Below are 26,312 nucleotides of genomic sequence, written 5' to 3' on the forward strand. Positions count from 1 at the left end.
CAAAACCCCCACTGCACCCACACCCTTTCCATAGTGTCATACAGCCCCACTCGCCCTGCCTGAGCACACTCCAAGGCCCATGCATGTGCACCGGCCCCCAATCATATCATTCAGCTCTGGGAACTGTACTTTACAGCAGTCCTAGAACCATGGATGCACACAGCCCTCAGCCTCACTTCCCAGCTCTGAGAAAGTGCTGACCTGCACAGCCGGGTCACATCTGCCCCCAATTCATAAAAGCATAACACCAACATGCTGCCAATAGCTCTACACATGTGCACAAAGGGCCCGTGCCTTAGACCAGCACACATCAGGATTATGATCCCCAGCCCAGCACACCCGCACAGCTACATCCTCCCAGGCCGCAGGGTGCCCATGTTCACAAACAGCAGTGTAACATCTCGAACCTGCACCTATACCTGCCCTGAAACAAATCACCGCACTGAGGGTTCTACCCTGTGCCCTGCTCCCTGCTGTACAACCATCCTGCAAACACAAGGCATTAGACTACTGAAAGAAATCAAATTCCAAAGTAAATCAATTAAGATATTTACATGCCACGAAAATAGCAGAAGATCACTAAGCATATCACAATGCAGACAGATATAGCCCTGCCTAATGACCAAATTAAAACACCACAGACACAGATGCTGGAACAACTAATCAAAGATGTTCATACAACTCTAATTAATAAAATAATTGGGACAGTAAATGTCATAAAGGAGATTAAGAAGACAGCAGAAGAGCATAAAGAGGAATTTAAAATAATAAATAGAAAAATAGCAGATATCACAGAAGTTAAGGACTCTGTTGACCAAACAAAAAACATACTAGAGGCACACAACACCAGATCTGAAGTGACAGAAGAAAGAATAAGTGATATAGAGGACAGGATAATTGACTTCGAAGATTCAAAACAGCAAATGGAAAAAATTGAATGGGAACTCAGGGAAATGATAGACAAAACAAAGTGCACAAGTATAAGAATCATTGGTGTCCCTGAAGAAGAGAGGAGTAAAGGGCTAAGAAGAGTAGTTGAGGATATAATGGGGGAAACCTTTCCAACTCCCATAAAGAACATAAATATACACAAAGAAGCCCAAAGAACTCCAAACAGAATAAATCCAAATAGGCCTTCCTCAAGGCACATACTAATTGGTGTACCAAATGTTGAAGAGAAGCAGAAAATCCTGAAAGTAGCAAGAGTAAAACAATCTACTACATAGAAGGGAAATCAAATAAGACTGAGTTCAGACTACTCAACTAGCACCCTGGAGGTCAGAAGGAAGTGGTATGATATATTCACGTTCCTGAAAGAGAAAGACTTCAAGCCAAGAATTCTGTAGCCAGCCAAATTGTAAATTGTTCTTCAAAATTGAAATTAAAGTTTTCACAGACAAAAAAGTCCTGAAAGGATTTGTCAATAAGAGATGGCCCTACAAAAAACACTAAAAGGAGTTCTGCCAGCTGACAAAAAAAAGACAGGAGAGGGAGCTCGGGAGGAGGGCACAGGATTGAAGAGTATCACTAAGGGTAATTTAAAGAATATAAAGAGAAAGAGGGAAAGAACATACAGATATGAGAAATAAAATAAAAAAGATAAGATGATGGAATCAAGAAACGCCTTTTCAGTAATAATGTTGAATTTTAACGGACTAAACTTACCAATTAAAACACACAGATTGGCAGAATGGATTAAGAAACATAATCCAGCTATACGTTGCTTACAAGTGACTCATCTTAGACACAAGGATACAAATAGATTGAAAGTGAAAGGATGGAAAAAGATTTTCCACGCAAGCTGCAACCAAAAGAAAGCAGGAATAACTATACTAATATCAGACAAGATAGACTTTAAATGTAAAGACATCATGAGAGACAAAGAAGGACACTGTATATTAATTAAAGGGCAATTCACCAAGAAGAAACAACAATCATGGATGTTTATGTTCCCAATCAAGGAGCTCCAAAGTACATAAGACAGACATTGGCAAAACTGAAGGGAGCAATAGATGTTTCAACAATAATAGTAGGAGACTTGAATACACCACTCTCCTCTATAGATAGAACAACCAGATAGAAGATCAACAAGGAAATAGAGAAGTTAAATAACTTGATAAATGAATTAGATATATATAGGTCATTGCACCCCAAAGCACAAGGATATATATTCTTCTCTAGTGCTCATGTAACATTCTCCAGGATAGATCATATGCCAGGGCACAAATCAGGTCTTTATAAATTTAAAAATATTGAAATTATTCAAAGCACTTTCTCTGATCACAACAGGATGAAGCTGGATCTCAATAACCACCAAAGAATGAGATCATTCACAAATATATGGAGATTAAATAACATACTCTTAAACAACCACTGGGTCAAAAAGAAATTGCTAGAGAAATCAGTAGCTATTTGGAGATGAATGAAAATGAGAATAGAACTTATCAGAACTTATGGGATGTATCAAAGGCTGTGCTGAGAGGGAAATTTATTGCCCTAAATGCCTATATTAAAAAATAAGAAAGAGCAAAAACTGAGGACTTAACAGCTCACCTGGAGGAACTAGAGAAAGAACCGCAAACTAACCCCAAAGCAACTAGGAGAAAAGAAACAACAAAGATTAAAGCAGAGATAAATGAATGGGAGCAAAAAAGAATAATAGAAACAATCAATAAAACCAAAAGTTGGTTCTTTGAGTGAATCAATGAAATTGATGGGCCACTAGCAAGACTGGCAAAGAAAAAAAGAGAGAGGATGCAAATAAACAAAATCAGAAATGAGAAGGGGTGCATTACCACAGACCCTGAAGAAATAAAAGAAATCATGAGAGGATATAATGAACAACTATACACCAACAAACTAGACAACTTAGATGAAATAGACAAATTCCTGGAAACACACAAACAAGCTACACTCACTCAGGAAGAAATAGAAGATCTCAACAAACCAATCACAGCTAAAGAGATTCAACTGGTCATCAAAAATCTTCCTACAAAGAAAAGCCCTGGTCAGATGGCTTCACAGGGGAATTTTATAAAACATTCCAAAAAAACAATTAACACCAATCCTGCTCAAACTTTTCCAAAAAATTGAGGGAAAAGGGACTCTACTTAACTCATTTTATGAAGCTAATTATCATTTTAATACCAAAGCCAGGTAAAGATGCTATAAGGAAGGAAAACTGCAGGCCAATCTTCCTAATGAACATAGACGCAGAAATTCTCAATAAAATATTAGCAAATCAAATCCAACAGCACATTAAAAGAATTACACATCATGGCCAAGTGTGGTTTATATCAAGAAAGCAAGAATAGTTCAACACAAGAAAATTGATTAATGTAATACAGCACATTAACAAATTAAAAGGAAAAAATCACATGATCATCTCGATTGATGCTGAAAAAGCATTTGAGAAAATTCAGCATCCATTTCTGATAAAAACACTGCAAAAGATAGGAATCAAAGGTAACTACCCCAATATGATAAAGGGAATATATGAAAAACTGATAGCCAGCATCATACTCAATGGGGAGAGACTGAAAGCCTTCCCCCTAAGATCAGGTACAAGACAAAGATGTCCACTGTCACCACTATTATTCAACATTGTGCTAGAAGTTCTATCTAGAGCAATCAGGCAGGACAAAGAAATAAAAGGCATCCAAATTGGAAAGGAAGAAATAAAACTCTCATTATTTGTAGGTTATATAATACTATACTTAGAAGATCCTGAGAAATCTACAGCAAAGTTACTTGAGCTAATAAACAAATTCAGCTAGGTGGCGGGATATAAAATTAATGCGCAAAACTCAGTAACATTTCTATACACAAGCAATGAGTTAGCTGAGGCAACAGTTAAGGAAAAAATTCCATTCAAAATAGCAACTAAAAGAATCAAATACTTAAGGAATGATCGTAACTGGTGATAAAAAGGACATGTACACAGAACACTACATAACATTGCTAAAAGAAATCAAAGGAGATCTAAACAGGTGGAAAGATATTCCCTGTTCATGGATAGGAAGGCTAAATATAGTTAAGATGTCAATTCTCCCCAAAGTGATCTATAGATTCAACACTTTACCAATCAAAATTCCAACAACTATTTTGAAGATTTGGAAATGCTAACTACCAAATTCAAGTGGAAGGGAAAGAGACCCCAAAGAGTTAAAAGCATCCTAAAAGAGAAGAAGGAAGTGGGAGGATTAACACTCCCTGATTTTAAAACATATTATAAATCCACAGTGGTCAAGACAGCATGGTACTGGCACAAAGACAGAAGCATTGACCAATGGAATCGAATTGAGAGTGCAGAAATAGACCACCAAATCTATGGTCAAATAATTTTTGATACCCCACCTCCCCAAAATCCTCTGAACTGGGACAAAATCTTCCTTTCAATAATTGGGCATGGATGAACTGGATATCAATAGCCAAGAGAATGAAACAGGACCCTATTTTACACCCTAAACAAAAATGAACTCAAAGTGGATCAAGCACCTAACTATAAGAAATAGCACCATAAAGCTTCTAGAAGAAAATGTAGGGAAATAGCTTCAAGACCTATTAATAGAAGGTAGCTTCCTAAACTTTACACCCAAAGCACAAGCAACGAAAGAAAAAATAGATAAATGGGAACTCCTCAAAATCAAATGCTTCTGCACCTCAAAAGACTTTGTCAAAAAGGTGAAGAGGCAGTCAACTCAATGGGAAAAAATATTTGGAAATTACATATCTGACAAAGATTTGACCTTCTGTATATACAAAGAAATCATACAACTCAACAACAAAAGAACAAACAACCCAATTACAAAATGGGCTTAAGATATGAATAGGCATTTTGCTGAAGAGCAAATACAGATGGCTCAAAAGCACATGAAGAGATGCTCATTTTCATTGGCTATAAGGGAAATACAGATCGAGACAACAATGAGATACCACCTCACACCTATAAGAATGGCTGCTATTGAACAAACAGGAATTGATAAATGTTGGAGAGAATGTGGAGAAACTGGGACACGTATGCACTGCTGGTGGGAATGTATAACGGTGCAGCCACTATGGAAGACTGTTTGGTGGTTCCTTAGGAAGCTAAGTATTGAGTTGTCCTATGACCCAGTAATAGCACTACTTGGTATATACCCAGAAGAGCTGAAAGCAACAACACAAAACAGACATTTACACACCGATGTTCACAACAGCATTATTCACAATCGCCAAAAGATGGAGACAGACCAAATGCCCATCAACAGACGAGTGGATCAAGAAAATGTGGTATATATATATATATACAATGGAGTATTTTGTAGCAGTAAGACAAAATGACGTCCTGAAGCACATGACAAGATGGATGAGCCTTGAGGACATAATGCTCAGCGAAATTAGCTAGACACAAAAAGATAGATGCTGTATGATTCTACTTTTATGACCAACATAAAGATATAATCAGAGGCCTATAAGAACATAGGGGACTTAGAGAGACATAGAAGCTACAGATGGGTGAACCGTTAGCTAATGAGGTTGAATGCCAATGCAAGGGAATAGATAGGGGCAAAGGTGATTCTCTAGTGGGTCTACAAGTAATATTAGATATTGAAGATGAACAAGAAAGAAAGGGGTTTTATAGACCTACGTGTCTCACTGATTCACACTAGAAATATGAATTACCTCTTGGAAGAATTACTTCAAAGATATGATTATTGTATAAAGAGTGTTATAACCTCCCAAGGTACAGGGAGTAAACTGTTATTGCATGCTATGAGCTATGTTCAAAAGGAAACCATCAGCACTACCAAAGCAACAGCAGAGGTAAATAATGCAGGAAGAGATAAGAGTTAAGAGGAGGTTTAGATTTCCTACTTGGTGAGGATGTGTGTACTGGTTTTCTTTCTTTTGTGAACAATGAAATTACCTAAAATTGGGAATATTGATGGACTGTGGACTTTGTGCCCTCTACATGATATCCAATGCATGCAGGTGGCCAAAGGATGCACTGACGGAGAAGTAGATTGGCGGGCAATGGTGTATAGTTATGAACAAAGGTTGTGCTGCTACAAAAAGGAACAATGTCATGAGGCACGCAACAATATGAATGAACATGTAGGACATTTGGTGAGACAAAATAAGTCAGAAACAAAAGAACAACAGTGTTATGGTCACCTTTAGAAAATGCTTATAAGAAAACAGGAGCCTAGATTGTAAGCTTTTAGAGCAAACACAGTAAGTCCGGAGTGGTGATTATTATTTCAGGATTTTGAGAGGCTGTTTTACACATATAACCCGGTATTTAGAGATAAGAACAAAGAAGAACAGGTTGGGGTTAAAGTAATTCAGAACATAGGGGTAAGGAAGACAGTATCTATATTTTAGAACCACAAACATGCTTTGAGATCAATGGAAGAAAGATTTATTCAATCTGGAACTAAAATTTTCTGTAGTGTATAATCTAACTCAACCTATTTGTATAGCTCATTTGAACAACTGAAACACAGGGGGCACAGAGTAAGAAAGATGTCCTTTAATCTTGTATAGGTTATTGTAACGCCTGGAAACATCCTAGAGAATATTAAGCAGATAATCAAGAAGTATTGGCCAAGTCCCCTGAGGGATGAGAGAAAGAATATGGAACTATTAAACCTTACCATCAGGGAATCCCCTGATACTGTGTCAAACTTCAGGGACACCCAAATCAGTAGGCCATGCCCTTGATCATGTGGTTTACTCTTATGAAGCTTATGTAGGTAGTGGAGTAGCTTAGACTACCTATAGGCATGACTGAGGGTTACTTCTGGAGGATCTTTTTTGTTGTTCGGATGTGGCCTCAGTCTCTCTAAACCCAACTCTGCAAGTAAAATCATTGCCCTTCCCCCTGCGTGGGACATGACTTCCAGGAGTGAAAGTCTCCCTGCGACGTGGGAGATGACTCGCAGGTACAAGTCCAGACCTGGCACTGTGGGATCAGCAATTTTATCCTGACCAAAAGGGGTAAAATAAGTATAACTAATAAAGTATCAGTGGCAGAGAGAGTTCAAATAGAGTCGAGAGGCAACTCTGGAGGTTGCTCTTACGCAAGCTTCAGGTAGACCTTGCTACCTATCATAACCTGCCAACTCCCAACCAGGACCATTACTGCCAATCCTAAAGAACACCTAGGGCAATATATAAGATTCCACAAGGGGTCCTGGCACTAGAGTAACTTTTCAGAAACCTGCAACCTCTAGATGGGTCCCTGGTCCAGATAAGTCCTGAAACCTAGCCCAGCCTCTCCAGAAGATCAGGTAGTTCCATCTCCCTACCCCATATTAGTGATAGACCCTTCCAATATAAAAAATTTAGAATTGCCATAACCCAAACAACCCCAAAGAAAGGTATGGAAAGATCAAAAGTGATGATGGAGTTATACAGAGAAGACAGGATTTAATAAATGAATATGAATGCTGATCATTATATTGATATCTCTTTTAGTCTCCAGTATTTTAGAGTAGCCAGAAATAGAAACCCAAAATTGGGAAATTGTAACCAATGTCAAATTCTAGAGAAATATGTTCTACAACTAATTGTGGTACTGTGCTTTGAAATTTATAGCTTTTTTATATATATGTTATTTTTTCATAAAAAAAAAGAAAGAAAAAAAGTCAATTGTGATGATAAAAAAATATTTATGCCCTCTAGCCTCCTATATTCTGGACCAGCTAGAAAGAAAAATATGAGAGGTTCATATGGTAGCCCATGACAAACTCAGGAATCTGTCCTGTAGCTATCTATTAAAAGGTGCTTTGAAAACTATTGCTTTTTTATTTCTTTGCTTTATATATATGCTATACTATATAACAAAAAAGTTATATATATATATATATATATAGGGGTACATGGGTAGTTCAGTGGTAGAATGCTCACCTTCCATGTGGGAGACCCGGGTTCATTTCCTAGGCCATGCACCCCACAACCCCCCAAAAAGAAATAAATATATATATATAAGCTATTACACTGGTTGAAATGAATGCCAGGTTGCTTCCTGTTACAGAAACTCTAAAAAGGTTGCCAGAATATGTCTTAAAACTGTTAACTTTATTTTTTTTAACTTTTTTATTAATTAAAAAAGTTAACAAACAAAACATTAAGATATCATTCCATTCTACATATACAATCAGTAATTCTTAATATCATCATATACTTGCATATTCATCATTTCCTAGAACATTTGCATCGATTTAGAAAAAGAAATAAAAAGACAACAGAAAAAGAAATAAAACGATAATCGAGAAAAAAAAATTATACATACCATATCCCTTACCCCTCGCTTTCATTTACCATTACCATTTTAAACTAAATTTATGTTAACATTTGTTCCCCCCATTATTTATTTTTATTCCATATGTTCTACTCTTCTGTTGATACAGTCGCTAAAAGGAGCATCAGACGCAAGGTTTTCACATTCACAGAGTCTCACTGTGAAAGCTATATCATTGTTCAATCATCATCAAGAAACATGGCTACTGGAACACAGCTCTACATTTTCAGGCAGTTTCCTCGAGCCTCTCCACTACATCTTGAACAACAAGGTGATATCTACTTAATGCATAAGAATAGCCTCCAGGATAACCTCTTGACTCTGGAATCTCTCAGCCATTGACACTTAGTCTCATTTTACTCTTCCCCCTTTGGTCCAGAAGGTTCTCTCAATCCCTTGATGCTAATTCTCAGCTCATTCTAGGGTTTTTCTCAGTTCTTTGATGCTGAGCCTCAGCTCATTCCAGGATCTCTGTCCCACGTTGCCAGGAAGGTCCACACCCCTGGAGTAATATCCCACACAGAGAGGGGGAGGGTGGTGAGACTGCTCGTCGTGTTGGCTGGAGAGAGGCCACATCTGAGCCACAAAAGAGGCTCTCTTGGGGGTCACTCTTAGGCCTAAATTTTAAGTAGACTTGACCTATCCTTTGTGGGGTTAAGTTTCATATGAACCAACCCGAAGACTGGGGGCTCAGCCTATAGCTTTGGTTGTCCACACTACTTGTGAGAATATTAAGAATTCAACTTGGGGAAGTTGAATTTCTCCCCAATCTCACCATTCCCCGTAGGGGGCTTGCAAATACTTTTCCAGTCACTGATCAAATCACTCTGGGATTCATTGGGGCATCACTCTGGACAAACCAACAAAATTTCATGTCCTACCTGAGATTCCAAATACTTATGACATTCAATCAAACTATCTACATGAGTTATATCAGGAAATGCTCTAGTCAAAATATAAATTTTGTAACAAATATTTTTTGCTTTAGTCTCACACATAAGGTGACATTTTAAAGTATTAATTATCATCTATTTTCAGCACCCTGGAATAATGACATTCCTTTGTTCTTCCTCATGCAAAAATTTTTAAAATTTGTACATTGCACATTTCACTATTATTATACAATCTAGGCATTCCTAAATTAAATCATCTCAACCTTTAACATCTATCTTTCTTTCTGATTTCATGTATGTCCCCAGCCCTCCTCCCTCTGTCATTCTCACGTGCAGCTTCATTCAGTGTTTTAACATAATTACATTACAGTTAGGTAGTATTGTGCTGTCCATTTTTGAGTTTTTGTATCTAGTCCTGTTGCACAGTCTGTATCCTTTCAGCTCCAATTACCCAATATCTTACCCTATTTCTATCTCCTGATGGTCTCTGTTACCTACGACATATTCCAAGTTTATTCACTAATGTCAGTTCATATCAGTGAGACCATACAGTATTTGTCCTTTAGTTTTTGGCTAGTCTCACTCAGCATAATGTTCTCAAGGTCCATCCATGTTGTTACATACTTGAAAAGTTTAATCTGTCTTAAAGCTGCATAATATTCCATTGTATGTATATATCACAGTTTGTTTAGCCACTCGTCTGTTGATGGACATTTTGGCTGTTTCCATCTCTTTGCAATTGTAAATAATGCTGCTATAAACATTGGTGTGCAAGTGTCCATTTGGTCTTTGCCCTTAAGTCCTCTGAGTAGATACCTAGCAATGGTATTGCTGGGTCATATGGCAATTCTATATTCAGCTTTTTGAGGAACCGCCAAACTGCCTTTCACAGTGGTTGCACCCTTTGACATTCCCACCAACAGTGAATAAGTGTGCCTCTTTCTCCACATCCTCTCCAGCACTTGTCATTTTCTGTTTTGTTGATAATGGCCATTCTGGTGGGTGTGAGATGGTATCTCATTGTGGTTTTGATTTGCATTTCCCTAATGGCCAGGGACATTGAGCATCTCTTCATGTGCCTTTTGGCCATTTGAATTTCCTCTTATGAGAAGTGTCTGTTCAAGTCTTTTTCCCATTTTGTAATTGAATTGGCTATCTTTTTGTTGTTGAGTTGAACAATCTCTTTATAAATTCTGGATACTAGATCTTTATCTGATATATCGTTTCCAAATACTGTCTCCCATTGTGTAGGCTGTCTTTTTACTTTCTTGATGAAGTTCTTTGATGCACAAAAGTGTTTAATTTTGAGGAGCTCCCATTTATTTCTTTCTTTCTTCAGTGCTCTTGCTTTAGGTGTAAGGTCCATAATCCCACCTCCAATTATAAGATTTATAAGATATCTCCCTACATTTTACTCTAACTGTTTTATGGTCTTAGACCTAATGTTTAGAACTTTGATCCATTTTGAGTTAACTTTTGTATAGGGTGTGAGATACGGGTCCTCTTTCATTCTTTTGCATATGGATATCCAGTTCTCTAGGCACCATTTATTGAAGAGACTGTTCTGTCCCAAATGAGTTGGCTTGACGGCCTTATCAAAGATCAAATGTCCATAGATGAGAGGGTCTATATCTGAGCACTCTATTCGATTCCATTGGTCGATATATCTATCTTTATGCCAGTACCATGCTGTTTTGACCACTGTGACTTCATAATATGCCTTAAAGTCTGGCAGCGTGAGACCTCCAGCTTCGTTTTTTTTCCTCAACATACTTTTAGCAATTCGGGGCACCCTGCCCTTCCAGATAAATTTGCTTATTGGTTTTTCAATTTCTGAAAAGTAAGTTGTTGGGATTTTGATTGGTATTGCGTTGAATCTGTAAATCAATTTAGGTAGAATTGACATCTTAACTATATTTAGTCTTCCAATCCATGAACATGGTATGCCCTTCCATCTATTTAGGTCTTCTGTGATTTCTTTTAACAGTTTCTTGTTTTCTTTGTATAGGTCTTTTGTCTCTTTAGTTAAATTTATTCCTAAGTGTTTTATTCTTTTAGTTACAATTGTAAATGGAATTCGTTTTTTGATTTCCCCCTCAGATTTTCATTACTAGTGTATAGAAACACTACAGATTTTTGAATGTTGATCTTGTAACATGCCACTTTGCTGTATTCATTTATTAGCTCTAGTAGTTTTGCTGTGGATTTTTCAGGGTTTTTGACGTATAGTATCATATCATCTGCAAACAGTGATAGTTTTACTTCTTCCTTTCCAATTTTGATGCCTTGTATTTCTTTTTCTTGTCTAATTGCTCTGGCTAGAACTTCCAACACGATGTTGAGTAACGTGGTGATAGTGGACATCCTTGTCTTGTTCCGGATCTTAGGGGGAAAGCTTTCAGTTTTTCCCCATTGAGGATGATATTAGCTGTGGGTTTTTCATATATTCCCTCTATCATTTTAAGGAAGTTCCCTTGTATTCCTATCCTTTGAAGTTTTTTCAACAGGAAAGGATGTTGAATCTTGTCAAATGCCTTCTCTGCATCAATTGAGATGATCATGTGATTTTTCTGCTTTGATTTGCTGATATGGTGTATAACGTTAATTGATTTTCTTATGTTGAACCATCCTTGCATACCTGGGATGAATCCTACTTGGTCATGATGTATAATTCTTTTAATGTGTTGCTGGATTCGATTTGCTAGAATTTTGTTGAGGATTTTTGCATCTATATTCATTAGAGAGCTTGGTCTGTAGTTTTCTTTTTTTGTAATATCTTTGCCTGGTTTTGGTATGAGGATGATGTTGGCTTCATAGAATGAATTAGGTAGCTTTCCCTCCACTTCAGTTTTTTTGAAGAGTTTGAGCCGGGTTGGTACTAATTCTTTCTGGAATGTTTGGTAGAATTCACATGTCAAGCCATTTGGTCCTGGACTTTTCTTTTTAGGAAGCTTTTGAATGACTGATTCAATTTCTTTGCTTGTGATTGGTTTGTTGAGGTCATCTATTTCTTCTTGAGTCAAAGTTGGTTGTTCATGCCTTTCTAGGAAGTTGTCCATTTCCTCTAAATTGTTGTATTTATTAGCGTAAAGTTGTTCATAGTATTCTGTTATTACCTCCTTCATTTCTGTGGGGTCAGTGGTTATGTCTCCTCTTCCATTTCTGATCCTATTTATTTGCATCCTCTCTCTTCTTTTTGTCAATCTTGCTAAGGGCCCATCAATCTTATTGATTTTCTCATACAACCAACTTCTGGTTTTATTGATTTTCTCTATTGTTTTCATGTTCTCAATTTCATTTATTTCTGCTCTAATCTTTGTTATTTCTTTCCTTTTGCTTGCTTTGGGGTTAGTTTGCTGTTCTTTCTCCAGTTCTTCCATGTGGACAGTTAATTCCCGAATTTTTGCCCTTTCTTCTTTTTGATATAGGAATTTAGGGCAATAAATTTCCCTCTTAGCACTGCCTTTGCTGCATCCCATAAGTTTTGATATGTTGTGTTTTCATTTTCATTCACATCGAGATATTTACTGATTTCTCTTGTAATTTCTTCCTTGACCCACTGGTTGTTTAAGAGTGTGTTGTTGAGCCTCCATGTATTTGTGAATTTTCTGGCGCTCTGCCTATCATTGATTTCCAACTTCATTCCTTTATGATCTGAGAAAGTGTTGTGTATGATTTCAATCTTTTTAAATTTGTTGAGACTTGCTTTATGACTCAGCATATGGTCTATCTTTGAGAATGATCCATGAGCACTTGAGAAAAGGTGTATCCTGTTGTTGTGGGGTGTAATGTTCTATAAATGTCTGTTAAGTTTAGCTCATTTATTGTAATATTCAAATTCTCTGTTTCTTTATTGATCCTCTGTCTAGACGTTCTGTCCATTGATGAGAGTGGGGAATTGAAGTCTCCAACTATTATAGTAGATGTGTCTATTTCCTTTTTCAGTGTTTGCAGTGTTTGCCTCACGTATTTTGGGACATTCTGGTTCGGTGCATAAATATTTATGATTATGTCTTCTTGTTGAATTGTTCCTTTTATTAGTAGATAGTATCCTTCTTTGTCTCTTTTAACTGTTTTACATTTGAAGTCTAATTTGTTGGATATTAGTATAGCTACTCCTGCTCTTTTCTGGTTGTTATTTGCATGAAATATCTTTTCTCAACCTTTCACTTTCAACCTATGTTTGTTTGGGTCTAAGATGTGTTTCCTGTAGACAGCATATAGAAGGATCCTGTTTTTTAATCCATTCTGCCAGTCTATGTCTTTTGATTGGGGAGTTCAATCCATTAACACTGAGCATTATTACTGTTTGGGTAGTACTTTCCTCTACCATTTTGCCTTTTGTATTTTATATGTCATATCTAATTTTCCTTCTACACTCTTCTCCACATCTCTCTCCTCTGTCTTTACGTATCTGTCTCTAGTGCTCCCTTTAGTATTTCTTGCAGAGCTGGTCTCTTGGTCACAAATTCTCTCAGTGCCTTTTTGTCTGAAAATGTTTTAATTTCTCCCTCATTTTTGAAGGACAATTTTGCTGGGTATAGAATTCTTGGTTGGCAGTTTTTCTCTTTTAGTAATTTAAATATATCATCCCACTGTCTTCTCACCCCCATGGTTTTTGCTGAGAAATCTACACATAGTCTTATTGGGTTTCCCTAGTATGTAATGGATTGCTTTTCTCTTGCTGCTTTCAAGATCCTCTCTTTCTCTTTGACCTCTGACATTCTGACTAGTAAGTGTCTTGGAGAACGTCTATTTGGATCTATTCTCTTTGGGGTGCTCTGCACTTCTTGGATTTGTAATTTTAGGTCTTTCATAAGAGTTGGGAAATTTTCAGTGATAATTTCTTCCATTAGTTTTTCTCCTCCTTTTCCCTTCTCTTCTCCTTCTGGGACACCCACAATACGTATATTTGTTCGCTTAGTATTATTCAATTCCCTGAGTTCCTGCTCATATTTTTCCATTCTTTTCCCTATAGTTTCTGTTTCTTTTTGGATTTCAGATGTTCCATCCTCCAGTTCACTAATCCTAACCTCTGTCTCTTGAAATCTACCATTGTAGGTTTCCATTGTTTTTTTCATCTCTTCTACTGTATCTTTCATTCCCATAAGCTCTGTGATTTGTTTTTTCAGACTTTCCATTTCTTCTTTTTGTTCATTCCTTGTCTTCTTCATGTCCTCCCTCAATTCATTGATTTGGTTTTTGATGAGGTTTTCCATTTCTGTTTGTATATTCTGAATTAATTGTTTCAGCTCCTGTATCTCATTTGAACTATTGGTTTGTTCCTTTGACTGGGCCATATCTTCAATTTTCCTGGTATGATTTGTTATTCTTTTGCTGGTGTCTAGACATTTAATTACCTTAATTAGTTTATTCTGGAGATTGCTTTCACTTATCTTACCTAGGGTTTTCTTGCTAGATGAGTTTGTTGTCTATCTGTTCTTTGACCTTCAGTTCAGGTTTTTCTGGGCCTCTAGCTTAAGTTTTGTTTAACAGAGGGTAATTTTTCAGTTCTTGTTTTCTTGTTTCTTGTCCTGCTTGTAAAGTGCCTTTTCCCTCCCCATCCTTAGGAGGGTCTACATAGGTATTACAGACTGCAGCTGGGTTTGCCCGGACTAAACTGGCCTCCTATCGGGGAAGGAGTCACCTGCGTCAGTTTTCCCTGAAGGTGAGACCCAGCAGGTTGAAAGACTTTCCTGTGAAGTCTCTGGGCTCTGTTTTTCTTATCCTGCCCAGTATGTGGCACTTGTCTGCCTGTGGGTCCCACCAGCAAAAGATGTTGTGGCTCCTTTAACTTTGGAAGGCTCTCCCTGCTGGGGGTGTGGTGGAGACAGAGGAGAGGTTGTAGGCTGGTTTTAACGGCTTCAAATTGCCAAGCCCTGGGGTCTGAATTCCTTGAGAGAGGGATTCCACCTAAGTAGGGCTTCACCCCTCCCCTGGGGAGCAGGCGGGAGACAGCCCTGAAAGTAGTCTGTTTCTGCCTATGCCTGGGGCAGATGCAGCCCGAGTAATCCCACCGCTGAATCCAGAGGCAGCCAATCCTCCGTAGAAACAGCCACAAAAACTTCAGTTTCATCCCCTTTCCTCTTTTTCGGTTAGCCCAATAAGCGACCTCCGCCTTGACCAGTTTCGCCTGAGCTGGGGGCCTATTTTTAGTAGTCAGAATTTGTTTATTAATGCCATAATTGGTGTTTGGTTGGACTCAGTCCCTGCTACTGTTAGAGTGTCTTTCGTTTCCCTCTGGGAAGCCGCCTGTGGGGGAGGGGCGCTGGGCGCCGCAGCTTGGGGAACTCACGGTTCCGGAGACTTGCAGCTGGTCCAGCTGGTCCCGACTGGGGTACGCTGTATGTCCGGTCACTATCATGGCTCCAGGAGCTGTTCTGTACTGTTTCTGGTTATTTAGTAGATGTTCTGGAGGACGAACTAAAATGCGCACATTGCTAAGCCGCCATCTTGGCCCCTCCTCTCTCAAATGACTTCCTTTTGTCTGGCCTTTCTGTTTAGTCTTAAAACTGTGGCACCAAAAGTGTCATCTTTTCAATATATTTTCTGACTTGCAAATTTCCCAATTTCTAATCCTAATTCATTCTATTATATACCTTAATTGTTTCCTATCTTTTTTCCCTCAGAAATTAACAATCAGTTGAACATGAGTTAACCATAATCTATCCTCTAGAGTCATTATCTTTTCTTGTTCTTTGTCTATTTATTAATTTACTAAATCTTTCTGAGTATTTTCAAAGTTATCTTGTATTTCAGTTTCAATCTCTGCAATATCCAGCCTACTATTTACCATTTTTAGTATGGTTTAATTTCTATTTCCATGTTCTTAGTTTTACAGAACTATTTTCTTATTTCATTTTGTTTCCAATTTATACCTGCCTTATCTCTCTTTAAATTATTGTATTCTCTTTTAATACAGATAATGCTCTTTTGACTCATTGAGAACATTAAATAAATATTCTTACTAAATCTTCTTCAAGGGGAGGATTTTCTCATCTATAGGAGTCTACTTCCTCTTCTCTTTTCCTTTATTTTTCTTTAGTCATCCTTAAATATGGATCTATTTGGGGAGAAGTCCTGTACCTCACAAAACTCCTCAGTTCTCTATCTCAGTTTGTTCAGATACTGAAAAGCACTCTGATGCTTGTGTTGCCTTGGAGAATTCCTAGGATATAACTGGCTTTCATCAGTGGTAAGTTTCCTTTCCTCTTAAAATTCTCACCCCTACTCTCTAGGCAAAATAAAGATACAGGTGTAGATTCTGGGTTAAGACAGTTGATTTCCCAGTATATATCTCAAGATACTGTAATCTCTACTTAGTTGTGTAAGGTTCTCCTCCTTGGTTATTTGGAAAAGGCAGCAATCATTGTGGCTGCTCTAAATTCCTGTGGAAAATGTGAAGAGGCTCCTAGGACTTATTAGTATATTACACAGGAAAAGCTGCCTGGCATTGGGAAGATTACAGCCATTCTCTTACCTTAGTAATGGTTATATAATAGCACTGTTCTTACTTCTTACCCATTTGAAAACTCTTACTCATTTGTGGAAAATGCTTATTTTGTTATCTAGAGCGTGGGGTACTATCCTGTGGTTTCCCTTATCCAGGCATCTGTGGATATTTTAGTGGGATTTTCTTTTACTGAATAAGAAAGTAATACACATATTATGCTGTTTGTTTTAGTTTTAAGTTTTCCTCACTATAAGTAAATTTCTTTTTTACAAATGTTACCATTCTGTACCTATTGTTTGAAACTTGCTTTTGTTACTTATACAAATCTTGATCTCAATCAATATTAGGATATTATGTGTGATTCTAAATACTTTAAAATTTTGATTGTCACTTAGAGATGTATTAAAATTTTCTTCCCAAGGTGCCATAATATTTTTTAAGCAAATTTGCCTTTTTAAAATTCTAACCAGTAAACTATTTGTTGTTGTTGTTGTTGTTTTAACATTAAAAACACTGGAGTAAGACATGCTATGGTGTCTCACACTATGTCTCATTGTAGTAGCCACCCAAGACCCACCTTACAACCTCTCAGGTCACTTTTCACTCCAGCCATTGCTGTAGCAATCTGTCTTTTCTCAGTTATACTACCTTCACCTTTTGCCCTGGGGCTCTTAGATGCCTCCAGGAATCTGGTAGTGTGAAAGAGTTAACACCCCAAGGGGCAAACATTAACCAATGGGAGAAACAGCTTCTTCTTTAATCTTTGGTAGGCAGGATAGATAATTCTGAGATACGTTCTATATGGCTCCCCAGAAGGTCCTGATATAGGGTGGAATGCCAGTTCTTCACTGAGGAGAACAATTCAAGAGCCCATCCTTATACTGACACTCTCCTTTCCAGTTTCACTTTTGTGCCTTGGGATCACATCTCAAAGTAAATTAGTCTGTTTTCAAGCCTCGGTGTTAGGTTCTGCTTTCCAGAAAGACTCAGGCTAAGATGGTCATATTAAATTCAGATTAATGAATCTTTGAAAATAAGCCAGAATAATATTTTACTTAGCATATTCAACTATCATAGGAATAAACAGAGTTTTGAAACTAACTCACAATTTGGTTTTCAACAAGTTATATCAAAACTCAAGCTTTGTAAGTCTACTTATAATTATGCCTAAGAGTTACCCCCAGAGAGCCCTCCTTTGCTCAGATGTGACCTCTTTTTCTCTCTCAGTCAACTCTGCAAATAAATTCATTACCCTCCCCTCTATGTGGGACATGATTTCCAGGGAAGAGCCTGGCCCTGGCATCATGCAATTGAGATGAACTTCTTAACTGAAAGGGGGAAAATAAATGAAACGAAACAAAGTTTCATTGGTTGAGAGATTTCAAATAGAGAAGAAAGGTCATTCTGGAGGTTATCCTTATGCATTATATAGATTCCTTTTTAGTTTCTACTGTATTAGAAAAGCTAGAAGGAAATACCTGACATAACTGAGCTGTAACACAGTAGACTAGATTCTTGATGATGACTATATAACCATATTAGCTTTAATCATGTGACCATGTGATTGTGAAAACCTTGTAACTGACATTCTCTTTATCCAATGTATGGGCAGATGTGTAATAAAATAAAGACAAAAACAAATAAATAAACAATGGGGAGAATAAAGGGTGTGGGATGTTTGGGTGTTCTTTTTTTTAATTTTTTTTCTTGGAGTAATGAAATGTTCTAAAATTGACTGTGGTAATGAATGCACAACTATATGATGATACTGTGAGCCATGGGTTGCATACTTTGGATAGATTATTTGGTGTGTGAATATATCTCAATAAAATTGCATAAAAAAAGCTCCAAGTTCTGTATTTTCTGGTGTATATAAAAAAGTTAAAAAAATTCTAGTCAATCACATACTGGAGAGAAGGTGAACAGATCACAAAACTCTGCCTAGAAAACAGGTTCTGCATTTTTTTCCCAGTATAATCATGAGAAGATAACAGATTATATGACTAGGATTTTTAAAAACCTGTAAGTAATACTCCACTTTTGTATAGCAATTTACCATGCTAAAAATCTATTGATTTATTTCCTCCTAGAAACAAACATATTGAGAACAGTCTCAAAATACTTAGAACACTTGACCAAGGCCACTGACATAGAAAGTGATAGAAATAGGACTCAGTTTTTAGATTCAAAGTGATTTCTTATACACTATAGGATGATTATTTCTTATATCATTATAGGAAATGTGGAAAGGGGCTTGTTTTGAAATTTTTGTTTCCAACATCATATACCATGTAGCATAGTATACTAATTTATTATTTAAAAAATTAATTCCTATTGTGAGAAAAGTAACACAATTATATAACCTTCAGTGGCAGATGGGCCATCTTTCCATATAATGTCAGAATGGAAAGTAAAAAGATAACATAAAAGTACAAAAGCGTTTTCTGAGTTGAATTGATGGGCCAATGCCATCCCTGTTCTGATCATCGGAGAGGACCTTTAAATTGTCACTAGCTGGAGTACAAAATTATCAAAGTAAATATACTGCATTCATTCCTAAACCTCATCTATGTTATCTATGTTGTCATTCACTTCTAATGGAAATAGCTTAGAATCTGGCATTTGAGAAAGATAAATGAAATGTCAATATAGCCGTAATATAAGAGTCAAATAAGAAATTATTTAAAATCTGGTTATTATTTATTTCAGTTTTAAATAAAATATTCAAACCCTAAAGAGCTTATTTCCTTAGCCTGATTAATTTCAAATTATATTTAAGATAATATTTAGGATATTTTTCGTATAAGAGAAATCGTAAGTATATCTTTTATCATTTAAATTCGTTTCTGTTATTCTGGCTCATGATGGTAGAATCTGAATTTTCTTCAGAAATAAAATTTCCTATTTTTTTGCAGTCTCCGGAAGGTTCTTTTTCTATGTGCATTTCCACTTCCTTTGTTGACATCTGAATATCAAATTCAAAAGTGCTTTTTGTACCTACTGGAGATATTACTCCATATAAAAGACTATATTAACACACAAAAAAATAAAATATATGTCATATTTACATTAAGCAAGAAAGGTAAGGGAAAGAGAAATCATGGATATAAATTAAAGAATGAAGCTAATATACAGAATGAATACCATGAAATGCACTTGCTTAACTATGGGCAATAAATTTCTATGTTAAGTTTCAAGTAGCCAGTGCATAAAGAAAAGTATAACTTTTTTTTTTTTTAAAGGAAAGACAGAGAGAAGGAAGGAAGGATAGAAGGAAGGAAGGAAGGAAGAAAGGGAAACATCTTTTAAACATTTTCTTGTTTTTATTGTATTCTGTTTCTCCGTATTTGTTACATGGGCTGGGGCCGGGAATCGAACCGAGGTCCTCCGGCATAGCAGGCAAGCACTTTGCCCGCTGAGCCACCGCGGCCCGCCATGAAAAGTATAACTTTTTGATACTGATATAATAAAGAGATTACTCCAGAGAAACTTTATAAAGAGGACACTGTATAGCACACAATGAACTCAATAACAGCCTTGCAATAAAAACAATGAAGAACCCACAGTAGCATACCAAAGTCCAATTTAGTGATTTCCATACTTCAGAAGTAATAGTCATTGTTTAGAAAATTCAATGTCAAAGAAACAGTCACTTGTAGGAAATGAAATGAAGGAGGGAAAAGATCTGTTCAGGCTCCTTAGCTACTGACATGTAAGGTGTAGCTAGATAGTAGCCCTGTGGTTCTACAGAAAACAAAACAGAACAGTTTGTAAAGTCTTGAGGAAATAGAATTGGTAACAATGGGTATATCTGGAAAGGGCAAGGCTTTGTTATAAGATCTGTGTCCAAAGGCAACACTCGAACAGCTTAACATCTGTGACCCTTAATTAGTTCCAACATCTGTACATTTGGATTAAATGAGATATGGTTATAGGACCTAAACCTTTACTTGCAAATACAAAATAGACCCTAAATAAATACTAGTTCCTTTCTATTCTCTAGACCCCACAGGTAAATAAAAAGAGGGTTGGTAGTAATTATTTACCCTCCAGAATTAAAAGAGTTCATTAATCATCCACTCCTCAGACCATCCTTAGAAATCATGATGGACATCATAACTGCACAATTAGGGAAAAAGGATCAGCAAGAGATTACAGCAGCTGAAAACAAAACAGTGAGCAAGAATTTTGCACTACTGATATCTTGAATTAATACCCAAGTCCCACCCAACCCCTATACACACATTTAAGTAAGATGGTTTAAAAATATTTCCTTTCTAAAATGATGCATTTTTGTTTTAACACTATTAAAATATTTTATAAATAAAGAAGTTATAAAGGAAAGTAGGAATAAAAGGGGAAAGTGTCATCTGGCAAGAAAAAGGATCTTCTAGGACCTGGCATATATAGAAACAATATGATTTCACACGAGAGTGAAGAAGTTCTTAGGACAGACTGGCCTCACCCAAGAAAGTGATTTACAAACAGAAGTGGTGAACTGTTCCTTAATAAAAATGAAGATGTGTTTCGACAAGGAATAAGGTACTTCAAATACATTCTTAGTAATAAAAAATTCATTAATTGATTCAACAAATACTGTAAAATTTAAATTCAGAAGGTTGTTTGGTGAGTATGGAATCACAGCAAAAGAAGTTCAATTACTTCATAAAGCATTTTATATAAATGATGATAGAGATAAATTATCTGTTATTGAAGAGAATATCTTTCTCTGATCTCCTTTTGTCATGGATAAAGGAGAAAAATTCTTATTTCAATTGGTCTTTCTTCTAGATTCATAATTTTATTATATTACAATGTTGATAAATATTGCATTATTTAAATATTATATCTTTTTCTATTAGACACAATAGAATGGTTATAACTCAAATAATTTATGTTTTGATTCCTTTGTGCATTTCCTATAAAATATACACTTAACTATCCACTAGATTTTTTATTATGGCTCACCTTTTTTTATAAGCCACAGGTTTTTATTTAATTACTAGTTAAACAAAAACATTCTCCAATGAAGATGGATATAAATTTAAATATACTTACCACATGAAGAATTTTATTTTCTGTCTCATAGACAGTACAATCCTGAAAAAAAATAAACTATACATTAGATTTGACAAATCAAGCATTTCTTTTAAAATATTTTCTTAGGAATTATACCATAATTTGAAAAAATCTTGACAACTCAAGAAAAACATAGCAATAAGAATGGGAAAAAATCAGGAATGTTATATATCAAAATAATAATAGTAGTTAGCTCTGATGGCCAGTTACAGGGGATATCCTTATTTTTGCTTAGCTGTATTTTCTAATTTTACTAATTTTAAACACACATAATAAGGGATAATACACAGAAGTAGACTTTTTAATAGTACTGGAAAATTTATTGTAACTATTTTCTATCTAAAATGTTACCTGCGATAAATGTACTTTGTTAGAATATGTCCAACATTCCAAATACTAATATATTATAGGTTGGAACAGTACGAAAAACACTAATATTTATTTCAAGTCCTATCAGAGTACCATAAATACATTTATATTTTCAACTATTCTAAGATATACATTTTTTTAAACTTTTTTTTTACTGTATTGTATAACATACATACAAAGCAAAGAAATAAAAAAGCAATAGCTTTCAAAGCACTCTTCAACAAGGAGTTATAGGACAGATCCCAGAGTTTGTCATGGGCTACCATACAATCCTCTCATATTTTTCCTTCTAGCTGCTCCAGCATATAGGAGGTTAGAGGGCCTAAATACTTTTTTAGCATTACAATTGACTTTTTTTTCCTTCTTTTTTGTGAACAATAACATACATACAAAAAAGCTATAGACTTCAAAGCACAGTACCACAATTAGTTGTAGAACATATTTCAGACTTTCACGTGGTTTACAATTTCACAATTTTAGGTTTTTAATTCTAGCTGCTCTAAAATACTGGAGACTGAAAGAGATATCAATTTAATGATTCAGCATTCATATTCATTTGTTAAGTCCTATCTTCTCTGTATAAGTCCACTATCACCTTTGATCTTTCCATACCTCTCCTTGGGGTTGTTTGCGTTATGACAATTCTAAATTTTTGCTATTAGAAGGGCCTGTCACTAATATGGGATAGGGAGATGGAACTATCTGATGTTCTGGAGAGGCTGGGCTAGGTTTCAGGACTTATCTGGACCAGGGGCCCATATGAAGGTTGTAGGTTTCTGGAAAGTTACTCTAGTGCATGGAACCCTTGTGGGATCTTATATATTGCCCTAGGTGTTCTTTAGGATTGGCTGGAATGGTCCTGGTTGGGGGTTGGCAGGTTATGATAGGTAGCAAGGTCTACCTGAAGCTTGCATAACAGCAACCTCCAGAATAGCCTCTCAACTCTATTTGAATTCTCTCTGCCACTTTTACTTTATTAATTACACTTCTTTCCCCCTTTTGGTCAGGATGGAATTGTTGATCCCACGGTCAGGTCTGGATTCATCCCTGGGAGTCATCTCCCACGTTGCCAGTCTAAGATATTAAACATACTTTATTTTACATCTTTTAAACTGAGACATGCTACTAATATCAAGTTTATAGTTCTCATACCCTAAATTTGACTTTCTGAAATTATAAAAAATTATTTTTTTAATTGTCACTTTCTTTTTTACTTCAATTGCTAAATTTACAAAAAATAGTGAGATAGCAAAATAACCTGAAGCAAGTAACAATGTTCCTAAGGCTCAGTTTCCTCTACAAATTTGTAAAATGGGCATGATATTAGTAATAACCCCACTAAGGGTGTTGTGAGGCTTCAATAAGAAAATGAGACAAATTGCTTTGTACAGTGTCTGGCATACAGGAAATAAAAAGTGCATTTAACCATGTATTACTGTTGTTCTGTATCATTATTTTAAATATAAAACTAATTGCTTTTATTTCAAAATAAAAAGTTAATGACTAAAAAATAGTTAATGGCTAATTATTCTTATTTAGCTATCTAATTTTGAAAAGAATACGTATATTCTACAGTACTGTATATTTTAAGGAATGACAGTTCCTTTTATTTTCCTTTCCAGAATGTAATGCTAACAGAAAGAAATCTAGTTCAACAGTTTATGATATTTCACTGCAATATCATATCAGAACAAGTATAGATTCATATTATAAGCATATTTTTTAAACTTAAATTTAAATCTGATTCATTTCACAAACTAACAGGAATTCTTAAGCATTGCGCGTTGCCTTTCTGAGTAACTCCGGTGGCAAGGGAGATGTTTATTACAAACATAGTCAAATCTATGTCTAAATACTTACACAAAATCAACTCTTAATAGTTAAGTATGAATTATGTATACAGAGGAGCCAAAGTGCAGATAAAACATTTATATTTGGAAATTACATTTGCACTTGCATCTGAATTTGGAAGAGTCCAATTTTATAGAAACTAATTTCAAACAAAATTATACTGGGAAGAGATATTTTGGGAAAAACTGGGAAGCTTCCCAGTTTCCCCAGGCTACATATAACTTGCATCTGCACAAAGGATGCAAATTTTATTATATGTCTAACCTTCCCAGAATCAGAGGATAGTACTAAATGTCCAAACTTTAAAGGAATTCACCTCAAGGAAAAAAGTAAATAAGGTCTAAATGTATATACTGTTAATAAGAGACTTACATAGTAAGTCTCTTTGAATTATAATAATTTACTTGTACTTCCCTAGTGTAATATAACAAAAAGAACTGTTAAAAATACTTTAAATGATTTTTTTCAGCAATCATATTGCTATTCTGTTATTGTTTTCTGAAACTGTTGCATAGGATGAAACATGAAGAACTATGTAATAATGCCATTATATAACTCTTCATGTCATTGATAGGATATATTTTTAGCATGGAGAAAAATCAGATATAGATATAAGACTGAAGAAGTTAAGTAAAAACCCTAGAATCCTGAATATGAATGGAAGTATCAATAGAACTCTTGATGTATTATGTATTCCCTAACTCTGCTCATTGAAAAGGCAGAGAAACAGTAACCAACCCAGTAACAAGGAAAGCCATACAATTTTTGGTCTTGAAATACCATTTCCCAGGGATTCTTGGAAAATGGCTGATTTGACATCTGGGATATGAAATGTATGAGATTGGAGTATATTATGGTATAAGACAGAAGGAAGCTATCAAAGACTGCTAGGATTATATAATTAGGACTCAGAAGCCAATATGAAAAAGAATCCCCCTGGCCAAAGATGGAACAATTAGAGCATCTAGAAGGATAATAAATGCAATGGATCTCAACACAGTAAATATTAAATATAGGAATATATTTGATGATATTTAAATACTAAAATTTAAGTATATTAATCAAATCAAGTAGAATTAATAATGGAACAGTCAATATATATGAATATAATTGGAAAAAGTATAAAAGATATACTTTTCTACTTAATTCAGAAAACAGTAATTGTGTTAGGGATACAAGGATAAATAACACATGGCCCCACACTTAGAGAAACATGGTTCAGGGAGAGAGGCATTCACACAAGTTTAAATATGTAGAGTCCTGGTAACCACAAGACTTTAACACACCACTTTTAACAATGGATAGAACATTTAGTCAGAAGATCAGTAAGGAGATAAAAGTCTGGAACATACTCTAAACCAACAAGACCTAACAGACATATACAGAATGCTTCAATGAACAAAAACAGAACACACATTCTTTTCAAAGGCACACCAATCATTCTATAGATAAACCAAGTACTGGATCACAATACAAGTCTGATAAATTAAAAAATATTGAAATTATGTAATGTAGCTTTTCTGACCACAATGGAATGGAGCTAAAAATCAGTAACAGAGGGAGAAATAGAAAATTCAAAAATATGTGGTAATGAAGCAACATACTCTTAAATAACCAATGGGCTAAGGAGGAACTCATAAGTGAAATTAGGAAATATCTTGAAGCAAATGAAAATACTAAAACAGTGAAGGCACTGCTAAGACGGAGATTTATAGCTCTAAATAACTACTTTAAAAAAGAAAGACTTCATCGACTAGAGATATGAATGAAACTGATCTGGATAGGATATGATATAATCCATATTTAAAAACTTCAACTTCTGTGTGAGACCAAATGGAGAGATGTTTATTTGGCACAAAATTTATACTTTGGGTAGCACATTATCTAATTCAACTTGTATGGTTACTTCAGTTGAACATCATAAGTACATGGATTCTTGAATAGGGCATGAGATCTTGTTGGTTTGTCCAGGTTAGTGTAGTGAGCCGATATATCCCAGAGTAATTGGGGCAGTGAATGAACAAGTACTGCGGCAGTGAACAAACATGTATTTGCAAAGACACCTTGGGGGACTGGGGAAAAAGGAGGAAATAATCAACTTCCTCATTTGGAGAATTCCTGATATCCTTCTTGCAAGCAGTGGGGACAACCAAATCAAAAGGCTGAGCCCTCGATCTACGGGTTCACCCCTATGAAGCTTTTTCCTGCAAAGGAGAAGCTAATCCTACTTATAATTATGCCTAAGAGTCACCCCTAGAGAACCGTTTTCGTTAATCAGATGTGGCCTCTCTCTCTAAGCCAACTGAGCAGGTGAACTCACTGCCCTCCCACCTATGTGGGACATGACTCTCAGGGGTACAAATCTCCTTGGCAATGTGGG

General features: G+C 35.9%; 1 protein-coding gene across 4 annotated transcripts in view; it reads right to left on the minus strand.

Moving 5' to 3' along the window:
• The window catches only part of CNKSR2 (connector enhancer of kinase suppressor of Ras 2), a 370,581-nt gene that overhangs the window by 199,365 nt on the left and 144,904 nt on the right, over nt 1-26,312 (minus strand). For all 4 annotated transcript variants that reach the window (XM_077146892.1, XM_077146891.1, XM_077146890.1 and 1 more), the window contains exon 5: nt 21,692-21,733. In XM_077146892.1, coding sequence (XP_077003007.1) covers nt 21,692-21,733 — 42 coding nt within the window. The remainder of the gene's footprint in view (nt 1-21,691; nt 21,734-26,312) is intronic.

Source organism: Tamandua tetradactyla, chromosome X (genome assembly GCF_023851605.1).
Source record: "Tamandua tetradactyla isolate mTamTet1 chromosome X, mTamTet1.pri, whole genome shotgun sequence".
Taxonomy (NCBI): Eukaryota; Metazoa; Chordata; class Mammalia; order Pilosa; family Myrmecophagidae; genus Tamandua; species Tamandua tetradactyla.